The 18,363-nt window shown below is 36.3% G+C and overlaps 1 protein-coding gene across 5 annotated transcripts in view; it reads right to left on the bottom strand.

Moving 5' to 3' along the window:
* Nucleotides 1-6,624: 6,624 nt before the first annotated feature.
* ZMAT3 (zinc finger matrin-type 3) overlaps nucleotides 6,625-18,363 on the bottom strand; it is a 32,697-nt gene continuing 20,958 nt past the window's right edge. For 2 of the 5 annotated variants that reach the window (XM_004270522.3, XM_033429487.2), the window contains exons 4-6: nucleotides 16,174-16,340; nucleotides 15,957-16,057; nucleotides 6,625-14,025 (exon numbers count right to left, since the gene is read on the bottom strand). In XM_004270522.3, the coding sequence (XP_004270570.1) occupies nucleotides 13,814-14,025; nucleotides 15,957-16,057; nucleotides 16,174-16,340 (480 nt within the window). In that variant the 3' untranslated portion in view covers nucleotides 6,625-13,813. Of the gene's footprint in view, nucleotides 14,026-15,956; nucleotides 16,058-16,169; nucleotides 16,341-18,363 lie in introns of those variants that run through there. The other 3 variants (XM_033429491.2, XR_004483629.2, XR_004483630.2) reach the window with 3 other exon arrangements.

Raw genomic sequence — 18,363 nt, forward strand, 5'->3', positions numbered from 1 at the left:
GTGATCTGGTTACTGCGGTGGAAAACTGCAGCTCCGTTCCACTGGGGACTCTCCAGGAGCTATGGAGAATTACTACATGGAACACAGCTTGGAATTATTCCCCCAAGACATAAAAATAGGGAGCATTTATCAGCTGGCTCTTGATCCTCATTACCAAAGGGCTGCCACATAGGTTATTAACACCTTGACGCTCACAGGTTTGCACCTATAACAGAAAGGTTAGAGTTCCTTCCTGCTTTCCATCCTGCAGCAGCAGAGGAGCTGCGGGGCAGAGAGCAGGCTTGTAGTTCCAGAAGCCCCAGAGGAGTCCAATAAAGGGTGGAGGCCCGGCTGTTTTTGCAAAGTGGAGAGCTCATGCCCCATCCAAAAAGTGTAGCCACAGCTCACACATCATCATCTGACTTATACAGAAATGCTGCCCAATATGGCCAGAAATCCAAATTTTTATGGTAAATCCATTGGCTTTAGTCTCTTAGGAACTAATTCTAATTTTTCTAAAACACTGTGGGGCTAGAGAAAATATATCTGCAAGACAAGTTCAGCCTTAGGCTGCTGGTTTGTGAGCTCTACTTTAAAAAGACTTTGATTTAATTATATGACAACAGGGAAGCAGTGAAGGTTTTAAAGGCAAAGAATGACACGGCCAGATTTGACTTAGGCTCCTTCCTCAGATGCTTGGCTCTTACTCTTCAGGGCATCAGTCTATGAATTCCAAAAGTGGCAACCACCTGTGATAGGGCAATTACAAGGTAGCACATAAATCTCTCTTGAAATCCAGCACAGGCCACAGTTTTTCTAACTGGTAGTGACTCTGTAGAGTCCTTGAACCCAAAGATGAATTCCTGTTTTCCTCGCCAGCTACCAAGTGATAAAATGGTGATCACACGCAAAGAAACACGAAGCTGCTCATTTTCTTTCCTGGTCCACTAAGAAGGACTTGGCAGGAGGGCATGTGGATGAAATATATGGCGGCATCAGGCAACAGCCATTCTGAGAGTGCCCATCTGCAGAACACAATGAGCATTTCCTAAGGCCTTTGCTTATGAACCCATTGGGTGGATACCGTGCTCCAGCAATCAAAGAGAATTCCTAAGGAACAAATTTCATCATCCTCATACACAGGTGGAGGAAGGGAACAGAGGAAAAACAGCATCACACTCAGCAAACGAAAATCCCCCAGGCTGCTGACTGCGAGCCACTGGCACTAGAGGAAAGCGACAGTGGGTCCTCACGCAGAAATAGAGGCACAGTTCTTGTCCCAGGGAAAGGCTTTGCCTTATAGTTTTATCCATCCAAAACAGGAAACATACAACTAAGGTGTCGTTGCTTGCCTTTTAAAATACAATTCTGCTACAGCAGTGAACTCTTCAGCTGTGGTCACTTGTTTTAATTCTCTAGCGTGTATTTTTAAGCTGTAACGGGGGTGAATAAATTCATATCTAGTGTCACACATGGAAGAATTTAGCAAATCTGGGCTAGAGATGAGAACATATGGTTAAATAAGAAGCACTATAACAGACACTAAAAGTAAAGGGCTTAGAAAACTTCTCCAGTAAAACATAAAAGATACATACTTAGAGATACAGTGAAATAGGTTTGGAAGGATGCACATTATGCTGGTAGTACGAGTTACCTCTAGGAAGGGAAAAGTGGGGTTGGGGAAACGGGGATTTTAAGGAGCATTTTCCCTTTTCAAAAGTGTTGGAATATTTGACAGTGAAAATATTTGTATGTCTACTTACGTGATTAAACATGAACTTAAGTAATGGGAAAAAACAAATTTTTGAGAAAGTTCCTTCAGGTCACATAAATACACTTCAAAAAGCTGATCCAGTTGTGATTTAATGCTCTGTTCTACAACTTATTTGCAAAAATGCAGCGTAACTGGATAGGTGAATTCCCAAGACTCCACTGAAGGTCAGAAATTTTTCCAATTTTAGTGTTGGGCAGAAAAGCCCACATCACTAAAGGGACAACGTCCCAAGTTCTATTTCTTTGGGAAGCGGCAGTTTTTATGCACTCAAATCCTATGCCCTGTCCAGTAAGTGGGTGGCAGCTTCCCCCAGGAAGAGCCCCAGACTGGATGCTGAAAACAGAGTGCTTCACAGCCCGCTGAACACAAAGCACAGAACCTCAGCATCCTGCAGTGCGATCTTCCTTAGGACTAACGTATTCTGACTTTCTGTCAAACTGCACTTTTTCACTCAAAATTCCAAAGTTTTCTTAAGTGGAAAGGAAATTTTGCAACAAATTTTAAGAGAGATAACATTAACAAAGTGCTCTTTCGAAGATTATCTGATATATAGTTAGTGCCTTACAAGTGTGAGTTAAGCAAATTAAGCTCTATGGACTAAGAACTAATTGTACTTAAAATAGGACAAAGCATTTGCTCAAGTGTTTTGAAAATTTCCTGCAATAGAAATTCCATCATAATATCTACCTGCCTGCTCTAGCCCCTTGTTGGTAAAACTGTCCTTTCGAAAGAGCCATCCCAGTAAAAGCCCAGCGACACACACAATGCAGCCACGGCTGTTTTGGTCCAAGCAGTCATTCTAAATCTTGGCTACATATTATAATCACCTAAGAAGCTTTAGAAGTCTCTGGAGACTCAGGCACGTCCTAAAGCAATTAAATCAAAATCTCTGGGGAATGACCCAGGCATAAGTTTGCTGTTATTGTTATTGCTGTTGGCTTTAAGTCCCCAGGGGATTCAACTGTGGGACTGTTTGAGGACAACTGATCAAACTTTAATATGCCTACAAATCCCCTGGGGATCTTGCATAAAGATAGGTTCTAATTCAGGAGGTCTGGAGTGGAGTCTGGGATGCTGCATTTGTAACAAGTTCTGAGGTGATGAAGCAAGGATCCAGTTTCTAGAGTCTGTTGAGATAAATTTATAAAATCCATTGCAGTATTGTTTCTAAAAAGGAAATATTGAAAAACCACCTAGACGTTCATCAACAGAAGGATGAATTCAGACAGTGGGACACTATATAGTATTTAAAATGAATAAATTATAGCTAAATGTATATCGATAAATCTCAAAAACAATGATGAGAAAAAAGAAAAATACAGATATCTGTATATTGTGATGCCATTTATATTAATTTTGAAAGCATAAACAATATTATATATTGTTTATGATACATGTGATATTAATATAGTAATGTACGTGGAATAATAAATACCAAGTTCAAGATGTGGGTTTATCTGGGGAGAGATGAGATTAGAATTGGAAAAATGTGCACAGTGGGCTTCAGCTGAACCTGTACTTCAAACTATCAGAATAACATATGGCAAAATGTTAAGATTTGATAGTGCTGGCAAGCTTTGTGATGAGTATATGTATGTCTGTTTGGTTTTCCTCTATATTGCATATATGAAATAATTCATAATTTTTAAAAGTTTAAAATTTTTGTACACCCATGTTCATAGCAGCATTATTCACAATAGCCAAAAGGTAGAAGCAGCCCAAATGTCCATCAACATTTGTCCAAATGTCCAGATGAATGGATAAACAAAATGCAGTATATACATACAATGAAATATTATTTGGCCTATACAGGAAAGGAATTCTGACACATGCTACAACTTGGATGAACCTTTGAGGACATCATGCTAAATGAAATAAGACAATCACAAGAAGACAAATACTGTATGATTCCACTTACATGCGGTACCTAGAATAGTCAAATTCATAAAGACAGAAAGTAGAATGATGGTTGCCATGCTCGGGATGGGGTGGGGGGGCGGGAAAGAGCATTTTTTAATGAGTTACATAGTTTCAGTTTAGGAAGAAGAAAACAGTTCTGGAGTTGGAGGGTGGTGATAGTTGTACAACAGTGTGAATATACTTAATGCCACTGAACTGTAGACTTAAAAATGGTTAAAATGATACATTTTGTTATGTATATTTTACTACGATTTTTAAAGGTTTTTAAACTTAAACAAATCACAAGAATATATACATCCATCAGTAGAGGACCAACAAAAGAAATTTTGGAAATTATACAAGGGAACACCACACTGTCAAAAAGAATGAGATCCACATGTGTTGGTATAGAATGACTGCCAAGGCACATTGGTCACTGGAAAAAGTGTATGAAATGCCACCATTCATATTGCATAGAATATCTCTGGGAAAATAGCTAATAAACTGGTAACTGTGATCACCTCTGGGGAAGGAAACAGGGAAGCGTGAGATCAAGACTTATCTATTCAAAAAACTCAGTTAACTGAGTTTTAAATGATCAATTCTCTAAACTATCCATACTACTAAGAGGGATGAAAATAAATAACTAGAATTCACACCCCAATTCTGAGTAACTGAATGTTAAAAAGGTTAAGTGACATGCCCAAGAGCACACAGGTAACAGAACTGGAACCAGTTATCTTAGTATGTACTTTTCTAAACGTTTGAAATATTTAATAAAAGACTTAAAAATGTCTCTTTATGTACTGCTAGCTTACTGAGGCAGAAAACATTATGTTCTCCAAAATAAATTATGTTTGAGAAAACCTCAGTATTACCTAGTTTAGTTTGTATATTGTCAGCATGATTTACACGTCTGTTAACATTTGTCCCTGTATATAATTTTTAAATTTTCAACGATCTTCTTTGATGAAAGATTTTTCTAGTCCTTTCCTTCTAGTTTGGGACTTTTGTTGACCATCATTTTAATGTAGTTTCCATGCTTGTTGTTCACATACCCAAAAATGTATGGATAATGGATTCTTTAAAGCAAAAATAGACATTTTTAAAACATCACAAAAAAATCATAGACACATATGCCTATATATACAGACATATACATACATATGTATCCTGAATCCAGATCTGCCACTTTTCCCACTCTGCACACTTTAGCAGATAAAACTGTAAAAGAATACACTCCTCAATATCTCCCAAAGACATATCTGCCTTTGCTTTATTTACGGATAAAAAGTCCTTTCCACCACTAGGTGTTTTTTAGGCAAAGATCCTGCTTCAAAGGTAGTGTACCAACCACATTCCAACTGCTAACTGCAAGATTTAAAGAGTCCACAGGGTGGCACTATATACCTTTCGTCAAAGTCCATAACCTGGTAAACCGTTTCCAGAAAACAAGGATAGAGAAGAGCCTCTATCATCAGCAAAGATTAAAAAATTGAGGCTAATATGAAAGACATCTTGTTCCTGTCTGGAGGGATGGCTGCCAGCCAAAACACATTTGAAGCTCCAATTACATACTTAAAAACTTATCCAAAATGCCAAGCAGAAGTTATAGACTGCCTGTGGTGGAGCATATTTCTTCCAGTGGCAAATTTCCGTCTGTTCCTTTGGACATACTTCACTACAAGTATTTGATCATCTTAAACATATTTCCATCTTTCCATCTACTCCCCCCAACACACATCTCTCTCTCTCTCTCTCTCACACACACACACACACACACACACACACACACACACTATGGAGTGTATTTTCAGGTGACTTTTGTTTTCTGATACAGGGTAAGAACTCATAATCACATCTCTATTAAATAATATTTATACTTCAAAATAGTTACCTGTCTTTATCTTTTTCTAGGTTCCCAATTTTCAACAGTTTATGAATGTCTCACTAATAGGAATAAAACTTGGTGGGTTAAGTTTCAACTCAGATGATAAAAATCTTAAAACTTGTCACAAAAAGATCTATTTATGATCTTAACAATCTTGTATCAATTTATAACAGACTGGGAAAGTTCAGTGTTAGTCTTTGCCATACAGGCAATTTTAAAAGATAACACCCCATGCTTGACCTTGAATAGATTTTCAGCAAACACATAAGCCTCAGAAATGCCTGAAGAAAGAAAATCTGACAAGCTCAAGTGGTTTGAAACTCTGTTTTTATGCCCATTATCGTGGCTTTCTTTTAAGCTAAAAATCTCCTATAGATGATTTAATAAAATGTGACGATGCCTTGAGTATTTTACAACACACAGACAGATTCAATGCAATCTGTTCACTTCATTCAGAAACATTTTTTCTGTGCAGACACAAGAATTTTTCCCACGACAGTAAGCGTATGTGTCTTGCATCCCAATTAAAAAAACCATAACAGCACCTTCCAGGCCTATAATCTTCTTTTTAAAATAAGCATTCAAGTTCAAAAGCACGTTGCATACAGTTAACCAGGGTGCTTAAAAGACCATACCCCAGTAATATATTGTTTATATAAGCTGATTATATTTGCAAGAGTATTTTATATGTGAAATACACAAAAGATTAGCGGGCATATACGCCTTTTAATATGTGTTTATTTCCAGAAGCAGCAGTTATGGTCCCGCTAAGCAACTTTTTCTCAGAATTTGAAGGAAAGATAAACTTTAAAATACATCAATAAAATTGAGAACTCGCTCCAGTCCCAGGTGAACTCCAGTGATGGGGGAAAGGGGTAGGTAGTGTGGGCAGCTGGGTCAATTCTACTGCAAGCCCAAGTAGCTGACAATACTCTGCATGAGTTCAAGAAGCAGGTGGTGGAGTACATGCAGACTGATGAATCCACAGCCATCAACCATCTGCATCAAAAATAACACCTCAGCACCTCAGTGCTGACAATGTACCTTCTTTCCTTGATCTCCAACTCATAAGCAAATGATGTGCAGACAAGACTCAGAAATTCTTTTATTAAATTGAACGCAAAATGACTGTTATAATAATGTCAAGCCTTTATCAGAAATCAATACATAAGTGAGTATACACAGCCAAAATGAGCCATCAACATAAGCAGTGTAAATTTTAAATAACTTTCAGATTTCTCTATCCAATATGCTGAAGAAAATAAAACCAAAAGAGCAATTTCAGTTTCACAATTCACAGCTGAGTGGTTTTAATCCCATGACACTTTTGTCATTTATGTAGCCTCAGAACACAAACAGATTTCCAAAGTGGTGACTGGCACATAGCATATACAGCATATACAGATGTTAAACCCCTGTATGACATTTAGGGAAAATTGTAGGAAACAATCCCAATTTCATACAGTTTTGGCTGGCATTTTTTAGCTATATCCTTTACCAGAGACCTTGTCCTAGTGAAACAGTAAAAGCAGTTTTAAAAGTTTGCCATGCCATTAAATGAAGGGTTCTAAAGCCTCCTTGGTTTTCCACGATTTTATTCTCTAATTTAAAACAATGACTGCGCTAAAATGCAACATTAACAGTGAAAGCAAAATCAGTTTTGCTTCTGGATCTAGAGCATACATCCAAGAGAGGCAACTTATTGTCCTAGCAGATACATGAAATGCTTTAGAGCAGAGTCTGACATACTCTAGTAAGGCATTTCAAAGCAGACACACCATACCCAAAGTAAATTATTACGGCAGCCGAGGATACCACAAGGTGAACACCAATTAATACAGAATAACATGAAATTCTTACAAAACGACACACTAATTTACAAAACCACAGAAATATGCTCAAGTACCAAAAGAAGGCAAAACAATGACCAGCCACTCTAAAAGAGTTTTGTTCCCATAAATGCCAGATTTTTCAGAGTAGAAATAAACTGCTTTATATGTGCTTTGCCCTAGGGTAATATCGTTCATCCAGACACATGGGGTTACTTTTCCTTAAAAAAATATATCATGTAGAGAATATACATATAATCAGCGATATAGAACATTTATTTTCACTAGTGAGGGGGTCACTTAAGCACTTACATAGAAAGAGTTATGAATGAATCAAGAAAGTTATATAATGCAAAAGGAAATCTGATAAAACCTGTATTGTTAGTGAGATTTTTAGCAGTTGCATTGACTTAATGAGGAACTCTGACCATGGAAAAATCTTGAAGTTCAAAGAACTGTGAAATGTCTAAAAGTGAAAGTCTAATTAGTAAAAATACATATTTTCATTTTAAGGGCCCCAAAGGAAGTGTTATTTTGAAAGCCATGAATTTTATCAAGCAAGCACAAGAACATGCATCAGGAATACTGACGTTTCAGTTCTGACTTACCCGCTGAATCTTCATGACCTGCAATAAGTCACTTAAATTCTTCTGATTTTGTCCACAAAAAAATTGGCATAAAAATAAAGGCATATGTCAAAACTTTTTCCTAAACAGTACTAGAGTAAAGCTGAAGATGGTTACTAAGGCTCACAATTTCAACAACTCATTGTACAGTACAATCATTTTTAATCCTGCTAATTATGGCTAAGAGAAAGCACGGGCAATTACAATTCTCAGGGAAGTCAAAGGCTTTAGATAAATTAATGGTTCCACTTTCTAAACTACTCAATCTGTTCCTGTAGAGTTGATTAAAACAGCTAATAGTCTATGGGGTTGACTCTTTACTCCTCTCTACTTTCTGGTAGAACATGTGAAAGTAGTAAAAGAAGTGATACCACGGAGAAAAGCAGCAGTAGATTGAAATGAGGTATAGCTGATTTAATAAACCCCAATCAGTAACTTACAGTTTTCTAAAGAAGCTGCATAGTTCAGCAAAAATACATCATAAGAGGAGGGGTAAAGAAAAAGTTCTTGTCATGAAGCTTTAAAATGTATGACAATTAGCATTTAAAACGACCAACACCAGAAAACTTCAGTTTGAAAAGGAGTCGTCTTCCCTCACTCTAAACACATACAGAAACTGAAAGTGGAAGGCTAAAGTCCACAGGAGAAAAGGACATATGTTAATTGGCTCAGGTTTTCAACTTCATACACAGCTTTTTAAAAGATGTTAATATGCAGACAAATATTAAACTACAGTTAATGCCACCTATGCTAAAGTGTTTAAGGGAAATGTCTGAAATTTACATTAAAATGTGTATTTTTTTAAAACTCCATTGTTTGATGGATAAATAGAGGGATAGACAGATATGCAGTAATACAAGTACTGGAAAATGTTGATGGTAGAATCTAGTGGTAGTGTATCGTAAAATTCTTCAACTCTATGTTTAAAATTTTTCATAATAAAATGTCAAGAAAAATGTTAATATTTCTACAATAAAATTAATTTAGCAGTGTGTTTTAAAGACTCAAAGTACTCAGGCAATTTAAAATTTTAAATTAATTGAAGCAAGGAAAATTTTGCTTTAAAACACCTTGAACCTGATTTGTGAAGATGCCTGTTTTTAATGTAGAGACGAACTAGCACAATTAATAAGTATTGTGAAGACAGTCTCTTCACACACTTCATTTGCAAATACATAATTCTATCCTCTCTACAGTATTAGATAAGTTTGAAAAAGACACTGGAATAAAGTTTTTCCAGACTTCAATATCAAGCTCTCCCAATCCACCACACTTTCACTAAATATAAATGTAACACAGATCAAGGCGAAAAACAAAAATCAATGACTGTTGCCAGCCTGGGACAACTGGATTCATTTTCAGGATGTATGGTTCCTGATCAATAATGATACAGTCTTACTCAATATCAAATTGAGATTGCATAAAGAAAAAAAAAAGATGTAGAACACAGAATGCGCATAAAGCTTTGTTATTCCAAGCTCCTGTTTTATGAATCGTGATTAATGGCAATAATTCTATCATCTCTTCTCTCTGTGAAATGCTAAAACTTGCTAAAGGCACTCATATTCTGGGCTTATCAAAGACAGGGTCACATGGTACCATAAGCCGGTTTTTTTTTGGTAGCTACCCAGAAAGGGAGTTGATAAATGATCCTCCCATTCATAACAAGAAGGCAAAGTCAAACAGCTATCAGTAGAAATATCATATGAGAAGCTATTTACACAGCTATTTGTCCATTCAGTTAGATTGACAGTAATAGCTCACAATGGCAGGGGTCCACCACCAAAAAACTAAAGCAACAACAAAACATTCTTTATTATGCCTGAAGCTCCTGAAGGGTGATTTTGCTGGTTAAAAAAAAAAAAGTTGGTAAGGTGGAGTATTTTTAAAATATCTGTTCAAAAGCCTGCATTAAACTTTTGCCTATGCTGACAAAACATTTCTCTATCTCTAAAGCAGCTCTGTTGTCTTTAGTACATGTCCCAACAAGTTTTTTTAGAAGGTACTTCCAGCCTATGTTCTGACACTGAGGAAACAAAACAGATTAGGTTCCAAATCCATCACTCCTAGGCCTCTCTGTAGAGGATATTATGCAGAACAGTTACCTGTCTCCCCTGACACAAGCAAGACTCGTTTCACATGGGTCACTGGATAGTCCTCAAACTGTCGTTGCTCATAATCCCAGCCAATTCAGGAGTGAAGGAATCATTAATCCCACCACTAATCTATCTACAGAGGAAGATTTAACCAGATATAGATATATACATATATCCTTTTATCCTTGTTCAAAGTGTAGATAGTGTAGCTACAAGCAAGCACACCAGTACTGGAGGACAGCTCTGTAAAATAAAGTGGAAGATCTCATGCTTTCCTTTTAGTTGTTTAAGTAAGAGGGACATGGGGATGATCTCTGATAGCCATGGTTCTTCATTCAATCTCAGGGTTTCAAAAACTCTAAATGGTTTTCTAAGTTTACCAACTAATGAAAAGGGGCAATAGGGAGGAGGAGTTGGAGGCAGAACTTTTTCTAAATGAATCGTATAAAACAAGTATTCACCTTGCGGAATTCCGTGCAATAAGAGACAGGCAGACAAACGTCATAAACAACATGCACATATTTACAAGCTGTAGTACGTGATACACAAAGACAAGACCAACACAGTGTTTTCAATGTGGGGTCCAAAGGATTACATGGCACACTCGGTTCTGTAGCTTAACATTTTTGAAAAAACACTTCGAAGGCATAAGCAATCCAATCTTTTAATTGGAACACCAAAATTTTTCCTTCACAACTTCTTGCCCTCGATATCTTAGAAGAGTTTCTAATTGTTATCTTCGAACACTGATTTTTGAATGACAACTTACACAAAGATATTCACAGAGAAAAGAGACGTTGATGCTCTGAGTTCTTCTTGCAGATGATTACTGGAATCTACTTACTTGACTAAAGGTTTTCCATTGGTTAGGCCTCTGTCCATCCTTATATACAGAATATAAAAAGATACTAACATGATTCCTGGGGAGCACAGAGTGCAAATTCTAAAGCACAATAAAGAGCAGGACTCGATTTCACTAAATGAAACCAAATGAGATCACGTATCACTGACTGCAGTAGTAACAACAGCCTTCTTTGACAGGGGAAAAAAACCCACTGTCTGTAAGGAATGCATGAGTATGAGAAATTGTACCATGAAGGGATGTATTTATTTAGGCATTTCCTTTCTGACACCTTTGTCACACTTTGTTTCACCTATGGAACACAGGAGAATATTGCAAGGTAACAAGCTCAAAACATAACCCACTGTCACAGAGATGTGTGATTTTTTTTGGACGTGTATGTAACCTTTATAAATGATCATAGAAGTTATTTATCAACTTCCTAGAGTTTGGAAATTAAGGAGCAAACCCAGCTATTGTAGGCAATATGGTATCTAAAGTGTCATATAAAACAAACACATCACTCTTTTTTAGTGCAAAGAAATATAACAAGTAAGAATTAACACTACAAATCTAACTTTTTTCTTTAAAAGAAAATGAGTTTATGGATTCATAACATCCATTAAGGGCACTGAGAGATGAGAAACCTGAATATGCAAGGCCAGGAAAAACATTAAGGCCTTAAGTCCACTGCTGTTAAATATATATAATGAAATTGTTACGTGGGGAGAGTAGAGGGAATCCTTCCTTTAATTTTATTTGCAAAGGAAAAACCGAAAGTGGATGAATGCCACTTTTATAAAATGTAAATTTTTATCCACAATCTTTTACTGTTATTTAAGGATTCAATGAAATCTTCTCTATGGTATCACATAAAGCTATATGTACATAGTTTTATACATATATGTGTGTGTATATATATAAATACATATATATACACACACACATACCTATACATGTGTATACATATATATAGTCACACATACAGAGAGGGGAAAAAATGAGATCTTTAAATAATCACAGAACCATGTGGCCAGAACTGTCATATTAAAATCTACCAAAAAATTATACTTAGCAGCAAAATGAGTAACCTACTGACCAATAAGATAAGCTCTAAATTGCCCTAAAATAATCAATTATACTTTATAGATTACTACAAAAAGGGTTATTATACTAAGAGTCACAGGTCTACATAGAACCTCAACAGAACATTATTTCATTCTTTTGTTTCTGGGAGAAAATAAAATTACTAAGCAATTTTACTTTTAAAAAAACCACCACTTCAACAGAAGGGCAACTTGGTGGTGTACCAGAGACTAATCACAAAACTTAATTTTAAATATGGGTCTAGTATTTAAAAATTGTTCAGAAGTACTAAAGGAGAGGAATGATGATTATAATTTTCCTTCTTCTCATCTCCTTGCCTACAGAATTTTCAAGGAAAAATAGGAGTTTTATTTTTAATTAATAATATAAGCAATCAAAAGTGAATTTACCATAGTACACAGATACTGCTCAATATAAACTACCTGGTGAACATGGCCTTTCAAAAGAAGTATGGATGAGCACCAGTCTTATCCATGTAAATATAGTAAATATGTAAAATATGGTTAATGAAAGTTCGTAGAATCCTCCATTATTTAATCTAGATATAACACTAGAGCTTCTCATTTTAAAAACAAAGAACAAAAATAATAATGCTGTTGAAATTATCAGATATGAAAGTAATCTATAATATATTTTTATTATCTTCAAGGAAGCTAGATTATAAAGAATAATACCAAAGTTCAGGTATTTTTCTATTGGAAATGATGATACTAAAATTTGATTAACTTTTTAAAACAATTCTTCTCTACCTCAGAAATAGTAAAGGTGTGGTATTTTTCAGGACAGTCAACAAACTAGCAAGACAAAGAAGAATGTAAGTAAAACATAAGGATCTGTTTACCTAAAAAATCTACCAAAACAAACATCAAGGGATCTGAACTTACAGTTGAGACCATCATATAAGTACATGTTATTATCATCAAGTAACTCTAAATTGAAATATCAAACACATTTCATTTCCTAAAACTAACTGAAAAAAACGTATATATTTTTTTTAAGTCACATCTATTCTAAACTCATTGGATATTCAAATGTGAGGCTTGGAAAACCCACAACATAGCTGGGGCATGAAAATGAGCTTATTGGATAAGCTAATTCAACTGGGGGAAGAAAAGAGGTGGGAAGAAGGTGAATTTAAATTTGTGAAATTCACAACTGGAAATGAAGTTTCACTGTTTGGAAGTACACAAGCACATTAGAACTGTCTGAATCCAAGAAAACCTGCATTTCAATCATTGGAGGACATGATAAAGAGAAAAACTGTCCTGGGAAGGACTCTAATGCAGTTTTACATAGTATATCCTACTGACAATGCATTGAGTTGAGATGGTGATTCCAAAGAAGCCTTGGGAAACTAAAATCTTTGCTTACCTGTTTTTACTATGATCTGAAGCAAGAACTCAATAAAATTATTTATTTAGCAGTACGTAACACTAAAATTGCAGAAAAAGATGAAGTTTTTAAATAGCTAAAGCTCTAAGTGGTCAGGCTACTAGTTGACCAGAACTTGGTCAAGATAAAAAGTTATTTCTCATGGGGTAGGTAGGTCACAGGCTTTAAGCAGCTCAACACAACTGACCTGAAAAAGCATCATGACTTAAGCATGTTCTCTTCCTTCCCCAGTTTTGACACCTTGTGGTACCACTGCAGGTTAGGTGTATTAACATTAAGCAGAGGAATGTACTCATATCAAAAGAACCACAAAGCAGAACATGTTGACAGAAGGCAAACAACAGGCAGGACAAGCTGCTCTATCTGAATATGACAATCACTATACATATCCCAGATTCTCCATCTCATTCCTGTACCGCTGTTCAGACACCTTGCTTTTATGTTGCTTGCTCTCTAAATGCTGCCGGAATTCCATTTCTTCGCCGGCCCCAACATTACACATGGAGCAGTAAAACTGGCCACTTGGAGTAACGCACATGGCCAGATCACGTGGAATTCTCTGCCGAGAGCGGGGATTGAAGTAAGGACCTGCTAAAGCAAGAGGCAAAAGTAATGTACTCACTTTAGCATACTAAGTGAATGGTGGTCTGACCAATTATCACCGTAATTTGTAATTCTAAGCTCAAAGTATAAAATTCACAGATTCCTAGCTTTAAAAGAATGTAAAGTTAATGGGTGTTTTAAATTACAATTTTATACAGGTTCAACCTAAAAAGCTAAAATGATTCCTCCAACTATCGTCAGAAATGTTACTGTAGAGCCAGACCCAAACTCTAAATGGCAATGTCTCTAAAAAGTAAATATAATTTTAAAAATACTTTCATTTCCAAGCATTATATAAAAATCTGTATAATTATGCTAATTCTTTAATCCAAAAATTCTAAGAATTATACTAAGAAAATGTTGAGAATTTTTGCATAGAGATTTATGAGCAAGGACATTTATTTCATCAGAGTTTATAAAAGCTTTTTTGGGAGGGTGAGGGGAAAGGAAAGATCCAAAAATATAACTCGAAAAATCATGGTAATGAATGCAATGAAAAACTATACAATCACTAAAAACAAGGTTATAGAAAACTCTTTAGTAACAATATTTGATTATAATATGCTATTAAGTAAAATAAAAATATCACAAAATATGATTACATTTCCATTTTACAGAAGTAACATACACAAAGAATTGGAATGATGTATACAAAAATGGTGGAATTATTGATAATTTTTTTCTTTACGTAACTGACTTCTTAAGTTGGACCATTAGCTCAATTATTTTCTGCTTTTCCTTTCTACTATAATAATAAACATTTAAGGCTTTTCTCAAAATGTTACTTTAACTGCATGCTACAAATATTGATGTATTTTTATTACTATCTGGGTCTAAGAATTCTCCATCACCAGTATGATTTTTTCTTTGGCCCATGAGTTATTTAGAAATGTTTAAAAACTTCCAAACACATAAAAATTTTGTTTGCTTTTTTATATTTTTATTATTGACATCTCATTTAATTGTACTCTGATCAGAGAACATAAGTCTAAACCACCTTCTATCCTAAAGTTTTTTTAATCTAATATTAAGAGACCTACCTCAGCTTCCTTCATTTCAGCTGAATATTTTTTACCTAATCTTAAAATCTTTGTCTTTTAACTGGGACTTTAGTAAGTTTACATTTATTGCAATTACTGATATATGTGTAGATTTTCATTAATCTTATTATATTGTGCTTTCTATATGTCCCTTCTTTCTATGCTTCTCTTGCCTTTCCAATTAGCTTTTTGTTGTTGTTGTTTGTTTTACTGTTCACATGAGTGACCTCTGCTCATATATGTATGCATTGGAGGCTGGGGTAGGGAAAGGATGAGGGACTGCTCAGTCCTACTCTCCCTACTGAAGGTAATCAGAAAATGCAGGAAATATTCCTAAAAACTAGTAATTCTGAACTGAAGGTATATATCAGAATCACTGAGGAAGCATTTTCAAAACACACATATGTCTGAGTACCACTCTAAATTTACTGATTGAAAATCTCTAAGTCATGGTTCAGCCATGTGTATTTTATAAAAACTCCCCAGATAATCTGAGTCACTATCCTGGTTGAACACCACTGCTATAATTTTTATTTTCCCCAATAAATGGGGATTTAATATGGTGCAACTTTAAACCAAACAGCCCATTTTTATAACGCATTTAAATGTCTCAGCTGACAAATACCAGAAGAAACATAAAGGTACTATACGAGACCTTAAAACATAGACTTGGTTTAAAATCAAAATAAATAATACTCTAAATAGGAAATAAATAAATAAGACCTGAAATAAACACCAGCTTGAAAAACCACTAGACCAATTCCACAAAACAACAGCTAACCCCAAATTCTCAGGGCTATCTATTACCATTAAAGGAAATAAAAATAGAGGAGACCATTTGCAGAATGTAGGGAAGGTATGTGGAAATCCACAGAATACCTGAATTATTCTGTACTGCATACATATTTCTCCTATTAGGCATCATCTTATATTCATTCCCTTCTTTCCGGGTCCGCCGTTGACCAACCTCTGAGGATTCTCTGGAGAAGAGAAATTTTAAGAGTGAGACTTCTAAACAAGGATCCCTTTCAACTCTTTTCTCTCTAGAGACAGTCTCACATAACACGCTGGCCTAAGAGAAAACAGCAATACCTACGAGAATGAGTTACTCTGAGCTTCCGCCAGCCGCAGCCTCTTGGCATGATTCTTCCCTTGATAGTGAGCCTGGGCCACAGCCGGAGAACTGAAGGAGGCATCACAGAGCTTACAGTAATCATTCTCTGTGGCCAGAATCACTCTGCCTCCTGGCTTAAAGGAGCTCATCTGACAGCAAAGACACGAGAAACAAGGTTTAAAAATGTGCACTTTATTCTCTTCTTCTCCTCAAAGTTCCTTCCTTCTAAGAGTTGAAAAATAACCGAACGTTATGGCATGACCACGAACACTCAGCTTTATAAGGACAGGAAATAATTCATTCCAGAAAGAAAAAAAGAAAAAATGGCTGGGAGACAATCGTGGTTTTGCATTACAATCACCTGTGTACCAAACTGATGAGTGCCTCATTGCTATCTCCATTGAAGAAATTTTAGAAAAGAAGTTTAAAAACCCAATATGGAAGATTTAGGGCAGTACAGGTAAGGCTTAAAATCACATTACCAGAAAGAACGAAGTCCTCCCAGAATTCATCAACAAGTATTTACTGAATGCCTACTGTTTATAGGGCTTGCTACCTAATGCAAAAGTGATATACATACATGTATTTAAAAAATGAGCCCCTGTCCTCAGAGTCTATAAATTAGCTACAGATATAATATAATTAGGGGGGAAATAACCAGCAGATCCAGACAATTGTATTCAGGTTGGGAAACAATGAGTTAAGGGAAACCTAACACAGTGCCTGGAAAACAGTATGAACTCAGTAAGTATTGCTGGGTTAACAAAACATGACACATTAGATTTTGGCTAAAGAAGAATAAAATATACAATAAAGAATCTGGAAAGCATATCATATCAGGACCAGCTGAAGGAAATAGCACTGTTTCACCTGGAAGGGAAGATTTTTCTGGGGACAGGATAACTGTTTTCAAAAATCACAAAGGGCTATGCTATGAAAGAAGGCTGTTTGCCCAGGAGGGTGGAGCCAGTTGAAAACAGTCCCTAACAGGAATCAGCTGTCCATTTTTAGAGCAGCCTTCAGGTATTAGCACTGTGACAACTACTCAGCCTGAAGATCTCTCTGGGTATTTTCCTGTCCTCTGATTCTCTTTTTAACATATCTCATTTTCCCCACAAACTCATGAGGACATGAATAGCTGATATTGCTATCCACACTGTAAGTACTGAAAAACTGACACTCAGAAAAGTAAAATTATACCATGGTGTTTAGGAGTAGAGGTCTAAGGTCAAGAGAAATCATTTGCTCCACCACTTTATAAAATTTGTAACACGACGGACAAGTTACTTAGTTTACCTGGGCTTTTAATAAACTTCCGGGTGAAACCAATGCTGCTGGCTCATGGATCATACTTTGAGAAATAAGGTCAATACCTCTGACTCGTTGCAAGCATTAAAAGAAGTCAGGACCCAGGCCAAGAATGAGGCAAGAGAGGCACTTGCCATGGGCACACAATTTAAGGGAGCATCAAAAAACTCAGCAATCAGGATTAAAAATACTTAATGGGGGGTTTCCCTTGTGGCACAGCAGTTAAGAATCCGCCTGCCACTGCAGGGGACATGGGTTCGAGCCCTAGTCCGCGAAGATCACACATGCCGTGGAGCAGCTAAGCCTGAGCACCACAACTACTGAGCCTGCGCTCTAGAGCCCACGAGCCTCAACTACTGAGCCCATGAGCCACAGCTACTGAAGCCCGCGTGCCTAGAGCCGTGCTCTGCAATGAGAGGCCACCGCAATGAGAAGCCTGCACACCGCAACAAAGAGTAGACCCCGCTCGCTGCAACTAGAGAAAGCCCGCGTGCGGCAACGAAGACCCAACGCAGACAAAAATAAATAAATAGAATAAAAGAAAAATACTTAATGGAATATTTTTATCAATCAAACTTATTGCAAAAAAATCAATGAGGAACAAAACAAAAATCAAAATTTTAAATAAAGACAGGATCAGCAACAGTGCCATGCCAAGCCACATTGCTGCCTAAGGCAAAAGGAAAATTAATAACACTTATCCTGTCTTTAAGTTTTTGACATTTTGTTCACCATTGACTTTTTCATGTTAATTTTGAATTTTTTAAATATCACATTATTTATCTTGATTACTGAGTATTTTGGCTCCCTCTTAAATTCTGTGCCTAAGTCAAGTGCATCCCTCATCTCACCCTAGGCCCAGCT

Source organism: Orcinus orca, chromosome 5 (genome assembly GCF_937001465.1).
Source record: "Orcinus orca chromosome 5, mOrcOrc1.1, whole genome shotgun sequence".
NCBI classification, from domain to species: Eukaryota; Metazoa; Chordata; class Mammalia; order Artiodactyla; family Delphinidae; genus Orcinus; species Orcinus orca.